The sequence below is a fragment of the Lissotriton vulgaris genome, chromosome 12 (assembly GCF_964263255.1).
Source record: "Lissotriton vulgaris chromosome 12, aLisVul1.2, whole genome shotgun sequence".
Classification (NCBI taxonomy): Eukaryota; Metazoa; Chordata; class Amphibia; order Caudata; family Salamandridae; genus Lissotriton; species Lissotriton vulgaris.
In genome coordinates, this window is record NC_141700.1 from 433,816,465 (window position 1) to 433,841,181 (window position 24,717).

A 24,717-nucleotide genomic window follows, 5' to 3' on the forward strand; every position below is an offset into this window, starting at 1 on the left:
CTTACTTGATATTTTGGTTCTACATCTTAGCGCAAGTGATAGACATCGAACCCTTAATCGGTAGTTGTTCTTCAGCAGCATCGGGGCATGTCCCTATGGTGACTGAAAATACTTCTCCTTGTGGCATCTTACAGAGGAATGATTATAGGTGATGGAATGGTCACCACTCCAATATTGCCCTCACTGCCATGCTCAGTACCTATGTACTGATCACCACCAGGTGTGCAATCTGTCTGTTGCTTGACCAGGAACATGCAAGTCTACAGGCTTTCAGGTCGAAGAAAACTCATTGGTATCAACACTGTGCAGCTGGTTGAGATCTCTTCGACCCTGGTTAAGGAAGACCCTGCCTTTGATGCTTATGAAGAGGAAGAGCCTGGACCATTAGGGCAAACCCTCCGATGGATACCAAACAGCAGATCTGATGATGAACAAGTGGTGGTCCCAACATTGAAGTCCAGACCTCCGAGGGAGACTACTTTTGTGAACTACGAGTATAGCTCATGATGAACATAAGACCTTTCCCCATGCTGGGGCAGAGAGCCACTTTTGTGGGAGTATGGCTTCAAGTCTTGCGTATGTTGAGAAGGGCAAAGCTCGGCAAGGACCATTGCCTCCATCAAAAGCCACCCAAGGGGCCAAGCCTTCCAAAGAAACAGAGTTGCAAACCTACAACAAATTCTGCTTTTTTTCACACAAATCGTAACATGACAGTCTGCACGTTCCTGCGCCTGCCAGGGATGATGTCATCCTGTATCGCAGTAGTCCCATAATCATGGTTGCACTTGAGGCCCTTGGAAGATTGGCTGACAGTCCAATGGTGACAAGCTCAGGGTCAGTGGAAAGCATTATTGTGGATACAAGCCAAATCTGCCACTTACTGCAATGGTGTACACCCACCAACATGTTGGAAGGCAAACCTTTTGCAGACCCAGGTAGGCCAGTAATCATTCCTATGGTTGCCTCCCTCCTAGGGTGGGGTGCTCACGGTTGATATAATTTCACATTGCACAGTCTATCAATCTGCCAGTGTTTTTTGCTCTACTTCACCCTTCAATGAAAGAGGAGAGGCTCCATTGGCTGGACCCTAAAAGAGCGTTGTACATTGATTGCCCAAACGACCATAGCGTGAATGATCATCTCTTTGTAGGTTTCTCTGGAGCAAAGAAGGGAAGGTGAAGGTGGATAGACAACTGAATCAAAAACTGCTATGGACTGGTCAAGAAGCAACACAATGAAGTCCTATTTCTCCAGGGCGAAGCCCGAAATAACAGCAATGTCAAGGGGGATATCGTTGCTAGACATCTGGCAGTTTGCAAGTAGACATCAGTGCTCACGGTCACAAAGCACTACTTCCTTGACAGTTTGTTCCAGCGGGGAGTGGGGTGCTTTCCCACTCAGGTCTGCAAGACACTCTGGTCCGAGTCTAACCTTTAGACCTTTAACCATTTAGGACATACTGCAGTGGTGCCTGTTCTAGAGGTGAGAAATCTGTGGTTAGAAGCATCCATCAGAAGAACAAGTTACTTAACTTTGGTAACGCTTTTTCTAGCCTGCCTCAATTTTTTGGGTGAAATTAAAAAAAATTCTTAAAGCATGATTCATCTGTATTATTCCAAAGTATTTCTGAATTCTGTAATTTACCTGTGACCTGTTGCAATTTTATTGTTGAATTAGTCTGAAAGGCCTGCCTCTGTTATCTACAATAATTTTTTTTGTTGAAGTCTATTTTATGTAGTAGGTATGCAACAAACCAGTTTTTCATCCATCTGCATGTCATTTTCAACTAATCTGTATCTTTTGTTAAATAATTTAGCTGTATGTCCATAAACTGTAACCATAACCTACTGACTGAAAATCATCAGTACCATTAACCCTACCTCTACATACCTAGAAGGATAATCTACTCCCTGAAATTTCTTTAGTGTCCACATTAGCAGGAAATGTCTATGATCTGGGGACTTCACTCTGCATTTTAAATATGGCAGCATGTCCCCATTTTTCAGAGCCCGTTTTAAACCAGAAGACAGAAGAACACTTACTTCTCGAACCAGATCTTTAAATAATGCTCTTTCCCACACCTAGTCTCCGCTTTTTTGTGATTTACTGGAAGAGACCAGACACTTGCCAGCCCTTACCATGCATGTAAATATGTATGCCTAAACTGGAATTTCCTGTTTATCTGTAATGCACTTCTATGGAAAACTGTAATACAATATCTTTCCAACCATTTACCTTTACAATTGTACAGATTTGCCCAACCAGGGCTTGCCACACATGCATACATTACATTGGATAGAGAGGAAATAGGCCTCTTTATTACATATTGAAGGGAGAGACTGCACATGCCAGGGCCAGGCTCGGCACCCAGGTGATTGTTGTGCTTTAGAAATATGTATAACATAATATAACATAACAGATGACCACCAACTACGTTTGCATTAATAGTAACGATGAACCCAACCAAGAAATAGAAGTAGCGATCTTTTTTTTTTTAACCATATACTCTGTATCTTATGATTTGGGATGCTATACATAAATGAATGATAGAGATACACTGTAGACCAGTCTGTTCATCCTTATGCCAGCCATATCTTTTCTTTGTTATCTCAGCTTCTAATTTAAGCATTTTTTCCGATCTATCTAACAGAAATCCTTCTGCTAAACTTAATCTTAGATTGTTCATACTGGAACTTTCATGTCTCTATAACCATTCCCTTTCTTACTCCTTAGAGTATCATGATGTAAAAAAGAGTACAATGAAAAGATGTTTATATTTATTTTCAACCAGATAACATGTGGAGCAGTTACTTGGAGAAAGGAGAGATACTGGAGAAAGCTCATCACCCTTCAGTGGATGTCCTTGGCTCTAAGACCAATCTTCATATGTATGTTATTACTGATATTGCCACTGCTTTCACTGTACTGGTTGGAATCTTCTTCCCTTCAGTAACTGGTAAGAACGTTTTAAAACATCTAATTAAAAATATTAATAGTACAGTTCAATTAAAATCACAAAATAAAATGTGTACTTAATGTTATCAGATTTTACAACGTTACTGCACATATATTGTTGTGTAAGGTGGGGTACTTAGCATTGGGCCATAGCCGTCAGTCATTGGAAAGGGATTTGAGTAAACAAATAAATAACCAAGGGTAATCTACTTTCACTCTTCAGTTTAGCCTTTGCAGACGGAAAACAACCTTTACAACGCAACTTTTACAACGCACTACCATTACAACGAAACTTTTACAACGCAACATCCTTTACAACGCATGACACTACAACGCATGACACTACAACGCATGACACTACAACGCATGACACTACAACGCATGACACTACAACGCATGACACTACAACGCATGACACTACAACGCATACCATTACAATGCATACCATTACAATGCATATTACCCTTACACTATCCAACACTTACCCTACTGTTGCACCCCCTGGAGTTAGAATAGTAATTTTTACCCCTGCACTATCCAAAACTTACCCTACTGTTGCATCCCCTGGAGTTAGAATAGTAATTTTTACCCCTACACTACCCAACACCCTACTGTTGCACCCCCTGGAGTTAGAATAGTATTTTTTACCCCTACACTATCCAACACTTACACTACTGGTGCACCCCCTGGAGTTAAAATAGTAATTTTTACCGCTACACTAGCCAATACTTACCATACATGCAATGTAATGGTATGCGTTGTAATGGTATGTGTTGTAAAGGTATTAAGCGTTGTAATGGAATGCGTTGTAAAGGTAGTTAAAACAAATTTGTTGTAATGGTATGCGTTGTAATGGAATGCGTTGTAACGTCATACATCCTTGCAGGCTGAAGATTGCAATTAATTCTGGTTCATTTTATTTGTGTGGAGCTTACAGAAACCTCCAAGATCTCATTTTCTTCAGTATTCAATGTTGGTATAAGAACTTCAGAAGATGGATACAACTTTAATGATTACAACTTTGCTCAAGTGGCCTAATTATGAAGAAATTCTTAATTCATATATTATTTTGGGACTGACCTGACCCAAGATTACTCTTTTAATTGGCCTAAGAGATGGTATGGATCGGGGGTGGCATGTTTTTGAAATATGTAAAAAAAAGCAACGGTCAATTTCTTTCCATACTTAATATATGGTATAGTGTAGCACGTAATTGATAAATTCCTGGACCATCTTACCTTGACTACGCTGTCTACGGTCTATTTCTCTGCTATACCATTCTATAGAGACAAAGTGCTTTATATTTGCTATTGTTGGAGGCCTTTTTGATGTTAGAGTCCTGGTAGAACATGTTTTATAAGCAGCCAACAACTGTATTGAACAAAATTGAAATGAAACAATACATTTAGAATAAGATAATTGTTATTCATGTCCGGATATAGAATATGTAACTAATGTATTGTTTTTTGGGTTAAAATTTCCTTAAACGTCTTAATCACCATTAAACGTGAATTTATATCTTAATATATCAGTTCAAGTGAGATCAACTGATCAGTAGAATTTAGCTGATAGAATTAACTGAATGGATTGTAATTGAGTTAGCACATTCAGACACTATATTGTGTTGAAAGTAAAAGGAACCCATTTGTTTTGAAACTGTGTTGTCCTGTGTTTAGTCTTATCTTTCCAAGTTGCAAATTGTTTATTATTGTGAAATACTTCATTTGATCATTAGTCACTTGTTGTTTAGGATAATTATTCCAGTAAGGGTTGCAGTCCTTTTTACCTGACTAGGGTGTGGCTACATGTTGGTGTTTCTTTGTTTATACCATAAATTAACCTTAATGATATTCATGGGCTGACTGGCAGTTACCTAATTCACATTGTTATCTATAAAAAAAGGTTAGAATTGTTTAAAAAGTGTAAATGTAGCCAACATATTTGTGAATATTTGATTGTTTTCATCAATGAATTGTCTTTATTATCAAGGTATTATGGCTGGATCCAACAGATCAGGAGACCTCAAGGATGCGCAAAAGTCAATTCCAGTCGGGACAATACTTGCCATTGTAACAACCTCTTTGGTCTGTATCCTTTTTAAGACTCGCCTGAGACCACACATATGCTGTCACTTTCGAAGATCAGTTTCTTTAAAGAAAAACGCCTTTAAAAAGAGGTTTTTAGCCCGCTTATTACTTACCGATAGTTGGCTTCATTGTCACCCTTAATTTCTTTCCTTTGATTGGTGAGCCTGTGTTGGCTTCACTTGTGCTTGACTTTCTCTCCATGTGTTTGTTTTCTTCCCTGTAGCATGCACCAAGTACAAATTGATTTCTTGATTTGTATTGCGCTCAGATTGTGGTATATTTATTTGCTTTTGTGTTCAAGGCAACTTTAACCACAAACCGGTATTTCTAATAGCTGAACTCAAACAACTAGCATTAACAAATATTTTTTTCATGTGACCAGTGTCTCAAACATACATTGTGTACCTCTTTTATAAATTAGACAATGTTTTATTCATTGTCAAAAGGGAATTTCATAAGGTTTATTTCACTCTTACTTCTCTTTAACTCTGCCCACCCCTAAACCATAAAATCACCCCGGTTTCTCATGCATACGCTGTTGGTCCGTAGTCGGGTAGAGGTCATTTTATGTAATTCAATGATATTGGAATCCAGTGAAGAATTTGAGAAGTTTAGCTTTGGAGTCTAAACTCGAACACTATTTTAAATCGGAAAGAAGAGTGACTTCACTTTATTGTCAACATACTTAAGAAGTGAATATAATGGTAGCCTAGCTATAGCCCTGAAGAAGTCTGTGGCGAGAACCACAACAGACGAAAACACGTGTTGGCGGCTAGACTGTGTCTTGGAAGATTACACACTTGTGAATAAAAGAAGAAACAACTTTAAAATTACTTTACATGACTGTATTTATTTTTTGTGCTGTAGCTCAGGATATGTTGTGAATTTGTCATAAAATCACCCTTACCTCCCTTTACCTCGGCCTGCCCCTGAACCCTAAATTCACCCATCTCTTCCTTTATCTATAGCCACCGTTCCCTAAAGTCACCCTTACCTCCCTTTACTTCACCCACCACTGAACCCTAAATTCCCCTTCCCTCCCTTTACTTACCCACAAAACACTATCAACATTGCTTCCCTTTACTCCTACCCACCACCAAACCCTAATATCACCTTAATCTCCCTTTACCCACCCCTGAACCCTAAATGTTTCCTTACCTCACTTATCTATCCACGTGAACCCTACGTTTACCCTTTACCTTTGTTCATCCTGACCCTAAAATCCCTCTTGCATCCTTTTACCTCTACTCACCCCTAAGCCCTAAAAAAACACTTTTTTAAATAACATGAAAAGGATGTTAAAAAAAAATAATAATTACCTGCGTGGTAAATTACTGTGCATGGTAAGGGCTGTTTTCTTACTGGCAGAACATATTCTGCCCCCTCTTTAAACACTATCCTGTTTTCACCCTAGCGCCCCTAAATGGTTTGGGGTCACTGTTGGTTGTTTTATTCCTTTTGGTATGTTTGGTAGGCGCCCTCACTTCTTAGACAGTTTGCCCACTTCTACCTCTACTCCCTATACTTTAAGTCTCGCCTGAGACGGCGAATGTGTTGTTGCTTAGAAGACATTTTATTTACTTACAGGGGCCGTCTGTAGTAAACTGGTTCTCCTCCCAACATGGTCACCTGCTGTCATCACACTTTCCTCTATGCTTCTACCTACTAGCCTCCCAGAATGCCTGTCTACCTTCTATGTTGTACTTGAATGTTCCACACTTGTCAGTTGATGGTCTGGTCAGCTGGCGAGGTGTGTTGCTCTGCTGTAACTTAATAAACCTATCCTGTAACTACTAAGAAGTGTCCTGCTGCCTACGTCAACATCTTTACAAAATGTTGGCGACTATCTTGTAACTATCTTGGCTGACCAGACCAGAGAGGCAAACTAAGAAGATCAGCGCAGCACGAGCAAAACCTTGCATCAAGAACTCAACAAGGTCCAGCCAACTGCGGCCAGAAAAAACAAGAAGAAACAGGAGAACTAAAAGTAACCTGCCACAAATAGAAGAAGAGAAAATGGTAACCTCTGAGACAAAAGTACTGTGGTCTATAAGGCCTGGTTCTAGTCGCGGAACATTCGTCCTTGTTCTGGGAACCACCTTGTCACGATTTTCTGTCGTGGTACTGGCACTTTTGTCTTGGTTCTTAGGACAAATCTGTTATGAATCTCGGTTGTGTCCACTCACGGTCTTGGGACCTCCTTTGTCCACTCCCGGTACTAATACTGGGGCTTTTGTCCCCTTCCAGTCCTGGGACGTCCTTTGTCCACTTCCTGTTCTGATTCTGGGGCCTCTGTCCCCTTCCGGTCCTGGGACATCCTTTGTCCTCTCCCAGTACTGATTCTGGGGGCTTTGTCCCCTTCCGGTCCTGGGACATCCTTTGTCCTCTCCCGGTACTAATTCTGAGACATCGTTTGTCCCCTTCTAGTTCTGCCGGTCCTTGGACTTCCTTTGTCTTCTCCCGGTTCCTGCTTCTGCCAATCCTGGGACTTGCTTTGTCCTCTCCCTGTACTAATTCTGTGGCCTTTGTCCCCTTCCAGTCCTGGGACCTCCTTTGTCCTCTCCCGGCCTCGTTCTGGGCCAACTCCCTCAGTCCTTCGTTTTCCCTGAATTGGAGTGTGAGTCCCAATTCTATGTTCTCTGTTCTTGTTCAAATTAGGTTCACATTGCACTTGCTATAGTTTTCTCCAGGTCAATATTTAATAAATCATTGCCACTTTCCAAATTATCCAATTGCATTTCAATGATTGGTATGGCAAGCAGAAGTGGGTCAGAGAACTGGGTCTAACGTTCCACATCTGGAAACTCGTCAGGAATCTCTTCACCTTGACTGAGAACCAGGAGGGGGTCAAACGTCCCACAGTTTGGACAGTGATCCATAACCCAGAAGAAGCTCCTGCAACAGGATCTGTCCAGTATCAGAAAATGAAAGAAAAAAACCAACAAAAACATTTCTTTTCAACGGAGAATCCGGAAACAAAATCTAAAAAACAACCCAGGGCCCCTCAACCAGAGCAAAGGACCCAATAACTAAGAAAGATGTCAAGAACCTGTTAGAGGGATCCAGAACGAGACCGGTACTTCTAGTTCAAATTCTATCTTCAGTAGAACTTTTATCTTCACCCTAGAGCATAAAACAGGTTGAAGAAAGTGAACTGTCTTTGTTTTTGCTGGTCAAGGACAGATAGGAGAGAGTGGACTGTTTTTCCTGTTGTATCAGTTTAAGGGGAATATGTGGTGGTGATACCTATTAGTTGTTTTTGTGTGATGCGCCTCACCTTACATTCACTCTTAACACTCTTTGCCCCTTAATGCTCATTTTCCTTCTCTATCTTTATTTTCTTTCCTTTATAAAGGAGGAGGATCTGAAATACATTTCTAAATGAAGGAGGATGTTGTGTAGTAAACACATGCTCTTCCCAACATGGCCATCTGCAGTCATTAGTCCTTTCTAGATAAAGGAGGAGGATGTGTAGTAAACTGGTTCTCCTCCCAACATGGCTACCTCCTGTCATCACACTTTCCTCCATGCTCCTACCTACTAGCCTCCCAGAATGCCTGTCTACATTCTATGTTGTATTTGAATGTTCAACACTTTTAATGGTCTGGTCTGGCGAGGTGTAACTTAATAAACTTATCCTGTAACTACTAAGAAGTGTCCTGCTGCCTACCTCAACATTTTTACAACACCTTCCATTGCTTACCATCGGTTGGCTTCAGCGTCACTCATTTCTTTGCTTCTCTTTGGTCACCGAGTGCCTGCTTAATTTCCTATTTGAGTGTTTGGCCCTACACTGAAGCATGTCCCAAGTACTGCTTCACTTGCAAATTGGCCATCTACTGCTCTTCGTTTTCAGAAGTACTTTTTTCCTTTTTCCTTTTTTATTTCCATCCTCTTCCTGACTTTCCACTACCAAATAGTTTCTTGCCCCGCCACCCCACCCCTCTGTTGTTGCTTGTCTGGTCAACCCTGCCGCTTTCCCTGTTGCTGCTTGGCCTGCCTACTCCCTGCCTCTTCCCCACCCTTATTTGCTTTTCCCCTCCTGCCCTGCCAGAAAAAAAGCACACAAAGTTCAACACCAATAGGTTTCAAAATAATGCAAAACTGTTGATGGCCTTTTTGGGACGGTCTTCAGGCGGGTTCAACAGGACGAACTTCGCTCAGAGGTAAGATAATTCAACAAATGAGTTGTTTTTCCTTGAATGCCTTTTATTTATTTGTGAGTTTCAAACATCGCTGATCATAGCCATGCCATAATTCTTCTTGATTTTAAAAACTTCAGAGCGCTTGAAGTAGATTGAAGCCCTCGCACCCATTTATGGATGCCACTTATCATTTATTTTTGTTATTATTGCATAATGTATGTTTTGCCCAGCACCCTCAGTCTTTCGCACAAATGTACTCCCACCATTAAAGATTGATGCATGAATGTATATTTTAATTTCTTGTTGGTTTACGTTCGCTGACAATGTCTTATTGTCATTTCTCTCTTTTTTTGTTGTTGGTGAAAACAGGGACTATTTGCACACTAGGATCGCTGTCTCTCGTAATCACTGTTGGCCATTCAGAGCATCTTTCTTTCTAACTTTCAACTATGCTGTAGAGCAGCTGCACTGCTGTACATCATGGCTAACAGATCTTGCTATTGACAAAGACAATAGCTCTTGCACGAGCAATTTATATTGGTTTTGCTAATACTTGGTTATATGTGGCCTTGGTATAAATAAATTTCGAGGAAGAGCTCAGTATCTGGATTTTTTTAGAAAGCTTAAACTACATTACCACTCTTCTTGATGAATAAACACATGTACGGATATCTTGGACGGCATTGTGATATATTATCATTGGAATATTGTTGCCTTTGTTACCAGAGCCCATAAGGTTTGAGAAATTAAACAGGGGACTAGCAAGTGATGGCTTACCCAACATTTTATAATTTTACATTAGGATTATAGAATATGCATTTCGAACGCAAATTCATTGGCTCTGTTCGAAGTCTGTGTAGCGTAACTGGTATGCTTTTAAGTGTGGCAACTAGGATGTGCGCTCCTTCTGCAAATTCAAACATGAGTTGTAGTTTGTAAGTCTTAGCTACCACTTGAGTGCTTGCCACTGCTGTTGCACCAGCTAACGGAAGGGACATACGTTTATTTGGCAGACCAATTTGTATTTTCTCTGACCTTTTGCATCCAGGAAACATTAATTGTACCCTTGTTCTGTTGTAACTAATGTAACTTCGAGTATGGCAGGCCCACATAAACTCCAATATTTATTTATTTTTTATTTATATAGTTTTATATAGCGCAAACTTGATCCCGAAGGATAGCGGAGCGCTTTACAGTTCGAGGGAAATGAAGTTATCAGATCAGTACATGAGTCAAATAGGGGATATACATAGGCATTATATCAAATAGTGCACACATAAAGGACCATATATGAACCTGGGGTAAGTGAAGAAGGGGCTAGTCAAAGAAACAAAATGACAAAAGGGAGAGCAAATACAATAGTAAAATACAAGATTAACAACCAATACCGTAATATGTCAGTTGCGATTAGAGCGGATAGTCGCTCCTCTTGTTAAGGTAAGAACCTATTCATGAGGAATCTTTTTGCTCCAGTTTGAAGGCAACCTTGGAAGAGATTCTACGGATTTCTGGTGGAAGAGAGTTTCAAGTTTTTGGTGCAGATGCAAGAGTCAATCACATTAGCACAAAACCATTAGGCCTAAACATAAAACCAGCCATGTAGGCATTAACATGGGAACATAGCGGCAGCACTGCAAAACCTGCATTAGCATGAACAAAACCTGCATTAGCATGAACACATTAGCGCAGGCCTGGAATGAAAACATTAGGCCTAGAAACATATTCGTATGTGGCACCTCTTACGCAGGGACACAATAGGCCTAAAATCAACACTGCAATCCTGAGGGGAAAAGCATTAGGCATCATCCTAGGTACAAATGCATTCTGCACCCATATTCAGATGGGGGCATAAACCATGAGTATAAGCACATTTTCATAACAATAGGCATAAGTACATTTGCATAGATTGTTTTGGGCATATACCAAATAGGCCTTTGGTATAGAACCTTATGCAAGGCATCAGTAAGCAGGAAACACATTAGAGCTTCTTCAGCAGTGGCCTCAGGAGCTTCCTTTAGCTCCGCAGCAGAATACAGACAAGGGGCTCTCCTCCTCTCCTGGGAGCTCCGACCACCGCAGCAACTCTCCCGGCTTCACCCGTGCCCCCTCCTGGGACCTGGGACTTCAATGAAGAGCCTGTGCAGCTCCTCACAGTCTTGTAGGCTCCGCCCACAGTCGGGCAGAGGTGCCTGGCATCCGCGTCGGCACCAGGCCCGCAGCGGTGATCTTGGTGAGTTTCTTCTTGCAGGACTGGCTTACACCCAATTGGCACAATTAATTTACTAGTAAGTCCCTAGCAAAGTAGTACCACATGTACCGGGGGCCAGTAAATGAAGTGCTACTTGTGGGCTAGCAGCCCTGATCATGGCACTCACTTAAATAGACTTTTAGACATGTCTCAGGCCTGCAATTGCAGGCTGTGTCTGTAGTTTTAAACTTCTATTTCGACCTGGCAATATGAACCTTCTGCCAGGCAGAAAGCTTCCTTTTAATACATATATGTCACCAATAGAGTAGGCCCTAGACATCCCACAAAGGTTTAACATTAATCTTTTCTCACTCCAGACAAGCTGGGGCCAGAGCAGGGAGGTAGAACATTCCAATCACCTCTGGTTGTGGAAACTTCCAGAACCTTCTCCTATTTTAAAGTGGGCACCAGGTATACATATTGGACCCTCAGACCCAACTCTCAGTACACCTTTGGACTTGTGGAAGACTCAAAAGGGCTATTGTGCTGCTCCATAGGATGGACTAGAGAAGCGCAATAGCTCTTTTGAGTCTTCCATAAGTCCAAATGTGTACTCTTTTGCTCTGCCACCTGAGTGATAAGAACTGGACTAGTATCTTGAATCCAGGACTACCAGAGTGACTCCAAGGGCTAGTTGGCTGGCATCCTGATATGAGCCTCAGGGACAGAAAAAGCTCCAACTACCTTGATCCCAGCATCTGAACTCTGTCTGCTGTGAGTCCCACCTACCCAACTGTAGCCACCTCAGTCATGGCCCTTTGACAGTCTAACTGTGGTCTTGTAAGCAGAATGGAAAGAATGGAATGGAAAGATTTTTGTATAGTCTTCTCTTGAGAGTCTTGGTTCAAGCAGAAAAGGTCTCATCCGAAGAGTGAAACTGTGTATGTGCCACATATGTATGTGCTGCATTAGTGACCTTGGAAACTGCTGCACCATAAATTGAGCGGGAATCTCTTGTGCCTATTATAAGTGAGGGCAGACCTCACAAAGGCAATCATCCAATATGCAGAAAACCTGTAATTTGCCATAACTGCTTGTGTTACATGGTGAAACAGACTCACAGCTTTGATAAGCCCCTCGTTTTCAGATTGATCTGCACTTTATGCGTTTTGGTTCCCATCTGCATTTTAGATTTTCGTTGCTTTTCAGTTTCTGTTAATTTTTCCATATTGCAGTTTTTTATAAATTGGACTCGTGATAATTTCATTACCCGAATATTCGGTTTGCTGGATTGGCAACAGAACATTTGCAGCATAAAACAGCATCCCTCCACCTCACCCCAACGCGCCCCTACAGTTGTCCCGTTGCTCCATGTCACTTGGTAACTAATTATCTGGGCGTTACTTTATCAGTTACCTGTTTTCAGGAACCGTAATCCATTTGGTTCAATTGGAGCACAAAGATGACTGTCAAAAGGCATTTGTTTTCTAAATACAAGCCCAGGACTTCAAATGTAGGGTCCTGCAAGATCTGGTAACCCTTCCAAATAAGGAATCCTGCCATCTTCTAGGTTCACATGTATGTGTTTTCCTGCTCCATTACCCTAGCACACACTCCCATTTGTTTCCCTGCCAAACCCTTCAAATAAACCCAATACTTAGCATCCCATCAGCTCTTCTTTCCATACCTGATATTCACATGCTTCCTCAAGACTCGCATCTCCTGGAATACTATCAACCCTCAATCATACTCACCCATACAGAAAATCCAGCTCCACCTCCTCCTCTGCTTCTACAGCCCTGAAAACCCTTCACTGGCTCCCACTACACAAGAGAATACTCTTTAAGATTCTCCTCATCACCTTCAGAGCCTCAATCCAACTGGGGCCACATTACCTCGCATCAAGATTCACTCCCTACAGTACAACCAGAACCCTCAGGTCCTCCTCAGCCAACCATATCAAACCTCCCAGTTTCAGATACAAAACTAGGGGAGGAAAAACATTAACAGCATTAGGCATCAGGGCCTGTAATTTACTGCCACCGCATCTGAGAACGTATACATCTGAAACACAATATAGAAAAAAACGAAAGACTTGGATTTTCGGAGTCCCGGATGAACTTAGCCTCTCTCTCATCTAAGAATTTCTGAGCAGCCGCTTACCTCCACACCAGCGCCAGGATGCTCCTTTCGGAGTGGCAGTTTGCCCTTAACAAATGTCAATTTTCATTTCACCCATTAACACATACTCTAATACCTCGGTTCTTACCCTCAGGACTTGTATTTTATACCACAACACTCCAGAAAGAGCTTACACACAGTTTCCTGGCAACAACTCAGAGTATAAACCTGGTGTCATGTACTCTTTCCCCCCCCTCACACACACTAATACTGCCAAAAAAGGTCCATGTTTGGAGTCCTGCCACTTATAGCTCTGTAAAACCCTAATCAATCAGGCTTCTACTTCCTGACAACTTGAACAAGACTTCCTGCACGCTAAATGTCTCCAAAAGGAGCCTATGTCTCATTTAAAGCCCGTCATCAAACACAAATCTGTTTCTACGATGCACCCAATGTTTCAAAAAAGGCCACACCTGACTTCTGTAGGCCTCACACCTACAAACATCCCCATACCAGGATTTATACCCCACATCCTGTACAGCCCATAATTGATTCAGTGTCCAACCTCCAATGCTTATCTGAATTCGATCTGGGGGACATTTTCATTATGCCGGCATAATTGGCGTAATATTCCATAACAAAATGTATGTGAAATTACAGAGGTTATGCAAATACGCCGCTTGATGCAGTTTATAGTGGGAAACTAATGCGAGTTGTACCGTTTGGGTAATTTTTTAATGCAAGCAGTATTTCAGGTATATTTTTTTCCCCAAACAGACCAATTGGGTACTTTTGCTGCACAAAGCTCCAAATCTGAATGAGATCGGAGCGTTTTGAATGTGAGCGAGTGGAAACCAACTAGAAATTACATTTTCGGCTTTAATTTTTACTTGAACAGACCATTTGGGTAATGCTATGAGTGCGAGATGCATTTCACGGAATTATGTATAATTTTGCGAAATTACACTACTGTAAATAATGGGAGTTTTGCACATCCCTGATCTGAATATCTTGTGTACTACGTCTCAACATCCCTTCAAACACACATTTAATTCCTGACAATGTGCTAGCCCTCATTCTCCTAAAACATAACCCATTTCTAAGTGTCCTCCTTTTTCACCTAAATCCCCAATGAACCTTTGCACCAGAACATAAGCTGCTCTCTCCCATAAACATACAACTATATTTGGCCTTCTCCCCCCCCACCCCCCCCCCCCCCAAACTCCGAAATACACATCCAAAACCTGGCTTCATGACTCTGTTCCCCATTTCTCTAGTATACATCTCGTACATAGCTTTCTCTTTTTCCCTATCGAGTAGCTCACAATAAAGGCACGTAGATGATGTGTCTTCACATGCCATGCCTCTGGTTGATAACTCTCATAACAGAGGTGTCTTCTTTAGGGGAATTATAATCCGGAAAGTGTCTGTGTAGAGCAGGGCACATGGGAAATGATGTAGGCCAGAGAGGAACATCTCAGCCCACCCCTCTGCCCCAATAAAGCAGTCTAGAGGCTGCACATTGGGCTTGCAGTAAGAAAATAATACCCTGCAGGCTTTTTCCAAGCAGTATGACAGGAGAGAGATACTACCACCAATGTGGGAATTGTGAACCTCGAATGCACAGATGCATAGATTTCATAGTCAGTATTTGTAAAAAAAAAAAAGCATGGATTATTCAACAATTTAACCTTGAAGTGCACGTTTCTCTTTCGAGTTAGTGAAGCTATGAATCCTAAAATGAGCTATTTGATCATTTAGGTCTGTTGGTCTGTGTATGATATCTGTTTGTGCAGTTAAGAAAGAAGAATTCCAGTAATGTAATTATACAATTTATTGGCGAGCCTGAAAAACCTCCGTTCATAGGAAACATCCAACTCTCAAGAATACTAGGATTACTAATAATGGTGTTACCTTATTCCGCAGGGAAACCCAGTAGGAGAGGTCAAACATCCCAGAATGCAGAGGACAAAAATACCCCTCATCTTTCTTTGACGTAATAACGACAGGACAAGAACAATACAGTTATGTAATTTAACATGAGGTGTAATGCATGCAATAATCTCCCTTCTAAATCAGTGGTTTGCTGACCCCTTTCCTAGATGCTGATGATGGTTTGACATCCACTTCTAGAAAAAAATCTTCTAACTTATCCCATTTGTTCCAACCTCCAGTTTGACCAAGTACACAACAACCTCTTACTTGGCTACAAGTTTCACATTCCACCAATGACCACCTAGCACCCTCTTTGTATTCAACTTTGCCACTTCTACTTACCCCAAATCTTTGAATATAAAGCACCCCTGGTTCCTTCACCTTTGTTTAATTACCCATACATAGTGTGTTAAAACAACCACACTGCATACTCTGTACTCACTCACTATGTTCTGCATTGCATACTTCTAAACATCAAAAATCCAACTGTTTTTAATTGGAAGCTTTCCTGTATAACATACAATCTGAGCAAATGAACATGACACAATTAGTAGCATACAGATATATTCCAGTATATATATGCAAAAGAGATGGTAGACTGTGGCAACCAAGAAGGACCCAGGTTGCCCCGCACCAGATTCAACTATGCCTGCCTCAGGAATGCAGCTTGTTACCAATCTCCCCACTTCCACCCTATCACTGTGTTAGGGAGGCAAACCCTGTTTTGAATATCACTTTTTCAGCCCCCATGCATATATCCATCCCAGCAATCCACTGACTCCTAGTTGGTATAGGGGGCAACTACTCAATTCTGTGAAATGTTTCTTAGCTACTATCAGTCCCAAAAGTTAGGTTTCTTTTCCTCTTGGGAGATCGATGTCCCCAGGGACTCCTTTTAACAGAAATTGGGGGCGGTGTGATATTTTGTCCTCAAGTGTGCTACTGAGTGCCAGCCGAATCCTATTTCAGTCTCTGGATCCCAGGGAGTTCCCACAGTGTGTGATAAAACGAACCTACGACTTAAAACATCATAGACAGTCAAGTGATGGGATCATCTGTATGTTGTGCATCCTAGTAGGCCAAGTGTAGGATCTTAAGATGACTAAAATGGAAGCATGCGCTAATGGCCAGCTTAGGAGGGTGCATCAGGGTGGCCTCCCAGTCCACATCCTCCAGCACCCCACGTCCTGTTCCCAACGTTCTCATAAGTTCCTAAGGCTATCTGGGATATTATTTAGTATAGCTTTGTACTATGAGGATAGCACTCCTTTTCCCAGTGGGGCCCGCAACAGAAGATTCTCGAGAGACGCCAACTTAGGCAGGTCTTCCCAATTTAACCCTTTTGCATGTAGGGCATGTCTGAGTTATCTTTATTTATATAGCTGAATATGTGAGAGGTCATAGTAGTCTTGGAGAATTTCAAATGATCCAATGGCTTGTTTTCTACGACAACTCATCCTAGAATTCCCAATTCGATTCCATCTGGCAAAGCACTGCAGCCTAGGCACCTCCATCAACACAGACCCCACCTATATTAGAGTTTATTTCGCGACGCATCGTTTCGAATCCCATTTGTGATCATATTGTATCCCATGCCGTCACGGCCACCTATGCAGGATCAGGCAGGACAGTTCTGTCCCTTCCATCATAGAAGTAGTGCTCCCAGGTGGGGTTGACCATCGCATGTCTGTTCAGTCAGCCCACCAGTTCTCTTTTCAGGATGTGCCTCCAGTCACTGATGGTCCGAATTTGGGAGCCCCAGTAATATGCCTGCATATATGGCAGGGGGATCCCCCTTTTGTATGCAGCTCAGTAATGGGTTTTCACTGATATCTGGGGGGGGGGGCGGGTATTCTATCCCATAAGAGTAGTCTCACCTCACTGTCTAGTCTGGGGACATAGGATTCTGGGATAGAGTAGGGTGTTTTCTGCATAGCGTATATGAGTTTTGATAGAGCAATCATTTCAAAATTGGCATCTCTGCCAAGGAGTGTTACCATCAACGGTCACTTCAACTTGGCCTTCCAGAACTGCTCCAGATTCATGGTGACAAAAATGCCAAAATATTTGAAACGGTCTTCTACCACCGGTAGGGGCATGCGGACGGTATCTTCAGGGCTTCAAACTTCAACCCAATCAAGTACCGATTTATGCCAGTTTATTCTGTACCCAGAGTAATCTCCAAAGGTTCCACAAATCTCCAGGGGATTCAGCATCTGCCCAGGATTTGATATGTAAAGGAGAACCTTTTCAGTGCATACAGAGATAGTGGCCATCTCCCATTCTGCCAGGCATCGCTAATGCTAGTTTCCCTCCCTTATCTAATACAGGCCACCAGCGGCTCAATGCACAAGACTAAGAGGAGGGTGGAAGACGGGGGAAATCCCTGCCTGGTCCCCCGCTCTTCTCAGAAGGTGTCAGACATGTCCCCGTACACTCTTACCACTGCCCTAGGCTCTGCATGTAGCGGGGGCACCCAGCTCCAAAAGCGAGGTCTACATCCAAAGCTCCTCAAGACCAGAGATAGAGGACAGTGTATTGAATCAAATGCTTTTTTAGCTTCAGTTGACACCACAGCCAAGGGAACCCCAACTTCCTTCACTGCATCAAGCCAGTTATATAGTCACTACAGGTCCTGTCTGGGAGATCTACAGGTTATGAACCTCCTCTTGTTGTAATGAATGAGCAATGTTATAACTTTATGTAACCTACAGGTCAATATGGCTGCTTCAATGTTAAGAAGCGAGACTGGGTGACAGGACCCACAGTCTGTTCTTGGTTTGCCCTGCTTGTATATTACAGTGATTAATGCATGCCAAAGATCAGGAGGTACCTGCCCCTGTGCAGTGGCATCTTCAAACATCTGCAGCAGGTGCAGGCCCACCATCATGACCATGCTCTTCAACAGCTCCACTGGTAGCCCATTGGGTCCTGGTGTATTTCCACTTCACATTACCGTGAGAGCCTCCTTCAGGTCCTCGAGCGCTCGTTTTGCTGCCAGTATTTCAGCCTCTTCCTTTGACAGAACTGCAAATGGCGGTGCTCTCAGGAATTGTTCTGACTCTTGGTCGTCTGCCTGTGACTGTGCCTTGTAGAATTTATGGTAGTATTGAGTGAACTCCTGGGCTATGTTCTTACTGTAAGTTTGTGTTTCTCTTGTTGGGGGAATGAGTTCCCCACACATTATGCTTCTTCTTCCTTGCAGCTTAGCCAGGCGAGTAAGCAGCCAGCCATGTTCTCCACTCTGCATAATTTCCTCTGAGTTGTTTAAAATTACATCGGGCCATCCCCTCCACCTAATTATGATATTCCACCCTGACAGCATCCAGTCAAATTCTCATTAATTTCTGCACCTACAAAGGATACCCCATAGTGCTTAAGCTTATACCTTTTCATATGGAGTCTCTCCCCTGTGGCAAAATACTCCTTAAGGGCAGGTTACTAAGTATGGGCGGAAAATCCGTTTCGCTCGCGGATTTTGCGGATTTTCGGTAAATTCGCAATCCGCGAGATTCGCGAATCTCCCGCCAAATCCGCGAGCAGCGGATTTTATGGCTTGCTCGCACTGTTCGCGTGAGTTCGCGGCTTCCCAGTACAACTTCGCGCCCCGCGAATAAGCGCTAAATTGCAGAAATACGATCTTAGCAAAACTGAAACTACTTACCAGGTTCAAAAGTTCAGGCTCATCATTAGTAGCCATTTCCTGTAGTGCTTCCTGAGGGGCCCCTCCAGAGTTCAGTTGCCTACTTGCAACTATTATGTGACCCTGCTCTGAACCTCAGAATAGTTACACATATGCCACAAAGGTCCTGAATTACAGCTAAGGGAGACAAGCAGGAGCCAGGCTGGAAGTTCAAATCCATTAATCAGCCCCTAATTCATTATTGTCAGTTGGGGCAGGGCAGGTGTTGTAACTAATTTTGCAACAATGAAAGCACTTAGCAAGTGCAAAAGATCACTAATCAGGAAGCACTAAGGAAGCAGGTGCCAGCTAAAAAAATATTCTGTGACACATTAATCAGCCCCAAATTAATTCAGGTCACTTGAGGCAGGGAAGGTGTGCTTTGCTTTGCCACAATAATGTACACTGACTGGACAACCAGAGGGTGCTGTGATGAAACAGAGGGTGGCATGGGGGGGCCAGAGGGTGGCATGAGTAGTCAGAGAGTGGCAGTGGTGACAGAGAGTGGCAGTGATGAAGAAGAGTGTCCCAAACAGGCTGGACACGTAGAAACAACAAGTTCGCAACACTTGCGACCCGACAGGTAAGTTCGCGTTTGCGAAATTGTACAAAACCCTCGCGAACTGGCAGAAACCCGCGCGAACACAAAAAAAAAATCTGCAAATTCGGGAGAATTCGCGGATTTTGCGGATTGCGAGTTCGCAAATCCGCAAAATTCGCGAACGCGAGATTCGCAAAATTCGCCCATGCTTACAGGTTACTAAGGTTCCTTCCAGTCAACTCCAGCACTACAGAGGGGCAGAGAAGTGATTTGAACCAATAAGAAGGGACGTTTCGAAGGTGAACACTCAAGCAATTGTTTTTGTATTCAGACAACTTGTGGTGCAGACTAACCTCAAATGCTACTTTTGTGAGTTGGAGAATGTAAAACAACTTTTGTAATCTACAGAGAAGGAGGTGACCAGTGACACTTCTGTCTGCCAAAGATACTCCTTTTATCTGCTGGACCCTCCTGCAGACTCTGACACTCAATTAGTCGTTTGTCATGATGCGTAATTGAAAAGAGAAGCCATTATATAATTTATATTAGGAGATGTGACTCTTTGACATTGGATCATAAGGTTCTGTAAAGAGGTTAACTTTGAGTAAATTACACTTGCCTGATATTGGACTGCGCTAAAATCATGTTGCCTGCCTGTTGGATAATACCTGTTGGTGACTGTCTCCTCTCTGACCCCCATCCAACCCCTTTTCACTCTCCTTAGCCCTCCTTCTTGGTTATTCTGCCTGTGATAAATTGGGTTTTGGTTGAAGGGGGAGATGACCTTAGTTCAAGGTACAGCTACAATCTCTGTCAAGGTGAAGCAAAAAATTCACAAACTTAACCTGTGCCTAACCCTCTGGTAGCTTGGTATAAAAACAGTTGGGCTTAACTCAGAGGCAATGTGTAAAGTATTTGTGCAGCACACAAGTGACATTAAAGTGAAAACACAACACAATAAAAAAACACACCAATTTAGAAAAATAAAGTAGATTTAATAAATTATTTTACAGCAAAATGCCAAACCCAATCAGTAGAACCACAGTTAGCAATTTTTCAGATTTTAGGAAAACTAGCGCCTAAAAGATAAGTGTCAACTATGTACAAGACCATGTTAAAGTCGAAAAATAGGCTGACCGCGATGGAGATACAAAGTTGCAGTGAGAACTCTACATTTGGCCTTGGTCCCTTTTTTGGAATTCAAAAATCTCGATCGCGACAAAGCTGTAGGCTGTACCTGAAAGTGTTCCATGAGACTGGATACCCCTTTGCCAAAGGACCGCTGAATAGGATTTGCCACTGAGGAGAAGAACATAGACGGAGCTGCCACGAAGTCAGGCTGCCCGGCAATGCGCCTTGGCCCTGGTCTCCTCTCTGTTCTCAGTACAGTTTTTAGTCAAACATTTTCTGTCACAGGTTTTGGATTTGTATCTATCTGGGCACGTTTAGCATCACCACCAAGGGTCTGGAAAATAATGGGCACCACTTAGGGGTTAGGACTCACACCTACTGGGTCCAGTTCAAGTGCCAAGATGGTTGAAGCTGTCCCTGAGGTTTCCATCAGGAGATCAGCCAACTAGCCCTTGGAGTCGTAGAACTACGTATATAATGGTAAGGGTGACTCGACAAGCACAGGGAGAAAATAAATATCTTAAATAACAATAGAATGTAGAAAGTTCGTACGCTCTTCTTCCTGGGGTCTACTGTTAGGCCTCAAATGATCCAAACATATGAAAATTTCAAGGAAGGAGCGCGTATTAATAAAAAGTATTAGGTTCAAATGCTGTGTTCCAAAGTTTTATTGCTGCAAAATTCATCCAATATCAGCAACATAAGTTTTATTCCAACAAACCAAAAAGTCCAATTCAAATCAATGTAGTGTAGATTACTCAAAACAGCCAACGCGTTTCGTCTGGAATGGACATCAGTGCTGTGAATGCATTTTTAGAGAAAAAATATATATTAGGTGTTGCTTCATTATAAAAAATGAACATCCAGTATAGGAACATCACTGTAACTAATAGCATCAATATCTCATTACACCTGCCTATATACCATTCTAATAAGAACAATAATCATTTTGGTACAATATTACGATCATTAAAAATGTCATTGACAAAAGGTAAAGAAATACATTAAATTAAAAGAGCTAACAGTCAGCAAATAAGAGAAAAATAAAACATTGCAGTAGCCTACTTACAATAATTTTACTCCATCAATAATGCAGTGGCCTCTACTAAGTACTAAGATCCAGTATATCAAATCCTCCCCGCTCTGGCAGTAATTCTACAGCATAAACAAGTGCGAAAAAAAGGAAGTATAAGCCTCCAGTGTGCTGCATCTATTTCATATCAGACATACCACTTTTAATGTCTTCATTCAAATGGTCACTATATCAGAGTCTGATAATATTGATTGTCTCAAATATCTGATTTAATCAAGTCTATAGAGCGACCCTAGCATAACATTCGAGTATAGGAATTGAAAATAACAGCACGTTAATGTATACCAGCTTTCATCCAAAAAGTCCTATCACCAAAATTCCATACTCACATTTTCTTCGAATCAAGAGGATGTGCGCCAATGAAGAAATCTTTGAAAAACAACTCGAGATACATCGTAACAGATTTGAACAAAGAAGCTATCCTCAAGAAATTATTGAGCAAAGTATTGACAGACTCACTATCAAAGAACGGCAATCATTACTGTCCATCACCACCAAGGCACCGAGTCAAGCGTTTACTTTTGTTTCAAAGTTTTCAACCACATCAGATCAGATTAAAAAGACTATTCTCAAACGATGGGAGCTGCTCCAAAATGAAAATGAGTTCAAAGGCATTTTTACAGAGAAGCCCATATTTTCTTATACTAGGGGCAAAAACTTGATGGACATAATACGTACACCGAGAAGGAATGATAACAACTTGACCTTCAAAGGCACAACAAAATGCCAAAATTGCATTCATTGCAATAATATGATCACGGGCAATATCCTAGTACATCCTACATCTTGCAACAGAATTCAACTTAAACATTCGGCAGATTGTAATAGTACCAACATAGTGTATTGCCTTAAATGCCCATGTGGGAAATTGTACATAGGCAAGACAGAACGCAAGTTCAAGATTAGACTCACAGAACATAAAAGCAATATCCGATCCCACAATAAAAGCACTTCTATTGCCAATCACTGGGATGAATACAAACACAACATTGCACAACTCGGGGCACAAATTATTGAGGTAGTGCAGAAAAAAGAGGGACAAGACAATTCTTCGAAACTTCTTCAACGAGAAATATTCTGGATAGAATATTTATCTACAGTTATACCCAAAGGTCTTAATGACAGAGTGGATCTTAGTTGTTTCCTATAGTTAACAATATATTGCCTCGTTACCACCCCCACTATTTGTTCTAGCACTAGATACAACAGACTTATCATTTTACTCTAGAGATCTCTACTTCACCTCAGTTACTGTCAGGTGCACAGTTTACTAACAGTTTAGACCTCACCTTTACATTATCTTAGTGCATTCTAGCACAGATCATATTAAAATGTGGAATCTGTTCTCCGATATAGCTCAGTAGCTATTTTATATACATTTTGTTTTGATTTATGAATTGTTTTTTAATATCAAATATTTATTGGAGATTAGTGAATGCAGATTTAATTACATTGATGCTGTCTAAAATGTAACTTCATATTTCTTATCATGCAGGATAATTGATGTATAGGATATGTCTGTGTATAATTTATATTGTGATGTATATTCCACCTCAAATTATCTTATGTATAAGCTTGTGTATTCCATCTCATATTATCTTATGTATTAGCTTCTCTGACGCTTCCTATTTCGACATGCACTCATGTACAACATATTAACAGATGAGTATAATGCATAGTGATAGCCCAACTTATGCGCAACTACATACTTTCATTAGGAGCATCAGTGTAAATATGTAGCACGACATAACCCCTATCTGACAGTAGTTTTTCAGTCAACTACGTTTCTCAACATCAGTGTAAATATGTAGCACGACATAACCCCTATCTGACAGTAGTTTTTCAGTCAACTACGTTTCCGAACATTCTTAGCCACTTTGCACCGCACACTTTTTGGCGCACTTCTTTATATATCTGTATGGTATCCCGCCGCGGGTACCGCGTTAGCAGTCCGTCGGAAGGCTTCGGCAAGAAAACATCAAATACTAGATCTCTGTCACTAGGTAGGTACAGACACTATTTAGGCAGCGTATCCTCGTTGGAATTATTTCAAGAGCAGCTACTTAGAAGTTGTTTTATTGTTTTTTACAGAACCAGTTAAGAAACACATCACCGCTTTGGATTTCTTGATTCTTCTGTTTCCGACGCCGGCTTGACAGTCATGAGAAATTGACACGCGATGCACATGTAACTGCATGAATTCCCGATTCTTAATTCAATGTAAGGTACATTATATGTAGATAAATTATATTTGCGAGATCAGTTACTACTCTAGTCCCTCACTGCCTATTTTGATCCGTAGATATCCCCACACCTTTGAGACTACAGTGATTATGTCCGATAACCTACTGTGAATGAGCGAATAGTATACAACTCATTTACATTTGATGGTACGTGAGTTTTTTTCAGTCCACAAACGCATGATGAACTATATTGACTCAGATTAGTATTTATTCATTTTTACTGTTTTCAACAGTACTCGAGTAGTGGGAAGATAGCATACTTTTACTTCAAGAAATTTGGCACTCTTTGCAGTCGGCATTTGGTGAATGAACTGGTCTATTGGGATATCGCATTAATAGGTAGGCGTATGAACCAGTTATTACATTTAACAGACCATAGACCATCCATGTGTGTCATCCACACGTGTGCTATTAATAGTGTAGCTTATATCAGAATCAATGAAATTTAGTGTGATTCACCATTTCTTGCAATAACACAACTGCTCCCCGGTAATTATTGGTCAATAAATCTGAACGCATTATTGTTGTTTACAATATTAAACTTATCACACTAGACAGTGTATGATACCCTGAAACTTACTGTCAGGATTGGCAGC

The 24,717-nt window shown here is 41.6% G+C and overlaps 1 protein-coding gene across 1 annotated transcript in view; it reads left to right on the forward strand.

Moving 5' to 3' along the window:
• Positions 1-24,717, forward strand: part of SLC12A4 (solute carrier family 12 member 4) — a 533,265-nt gene that overhangs the window by 282,378 nt on the left and 226,170 nt on the right. The window contains exons 9-10 of the mRNA XM_086945194.1: positions 2,792-2,956; positions 4,945-5,043. Of these exons, the coding sequence (XP_086801320.1) occupies positions 2,792-2,956; positions 4,945-5,043 (264 nt within the window). The remainder of the gene's footprint in view (positions 1-2,791; positions 2,957-4,944; positions 5,044-24,717) is intronic.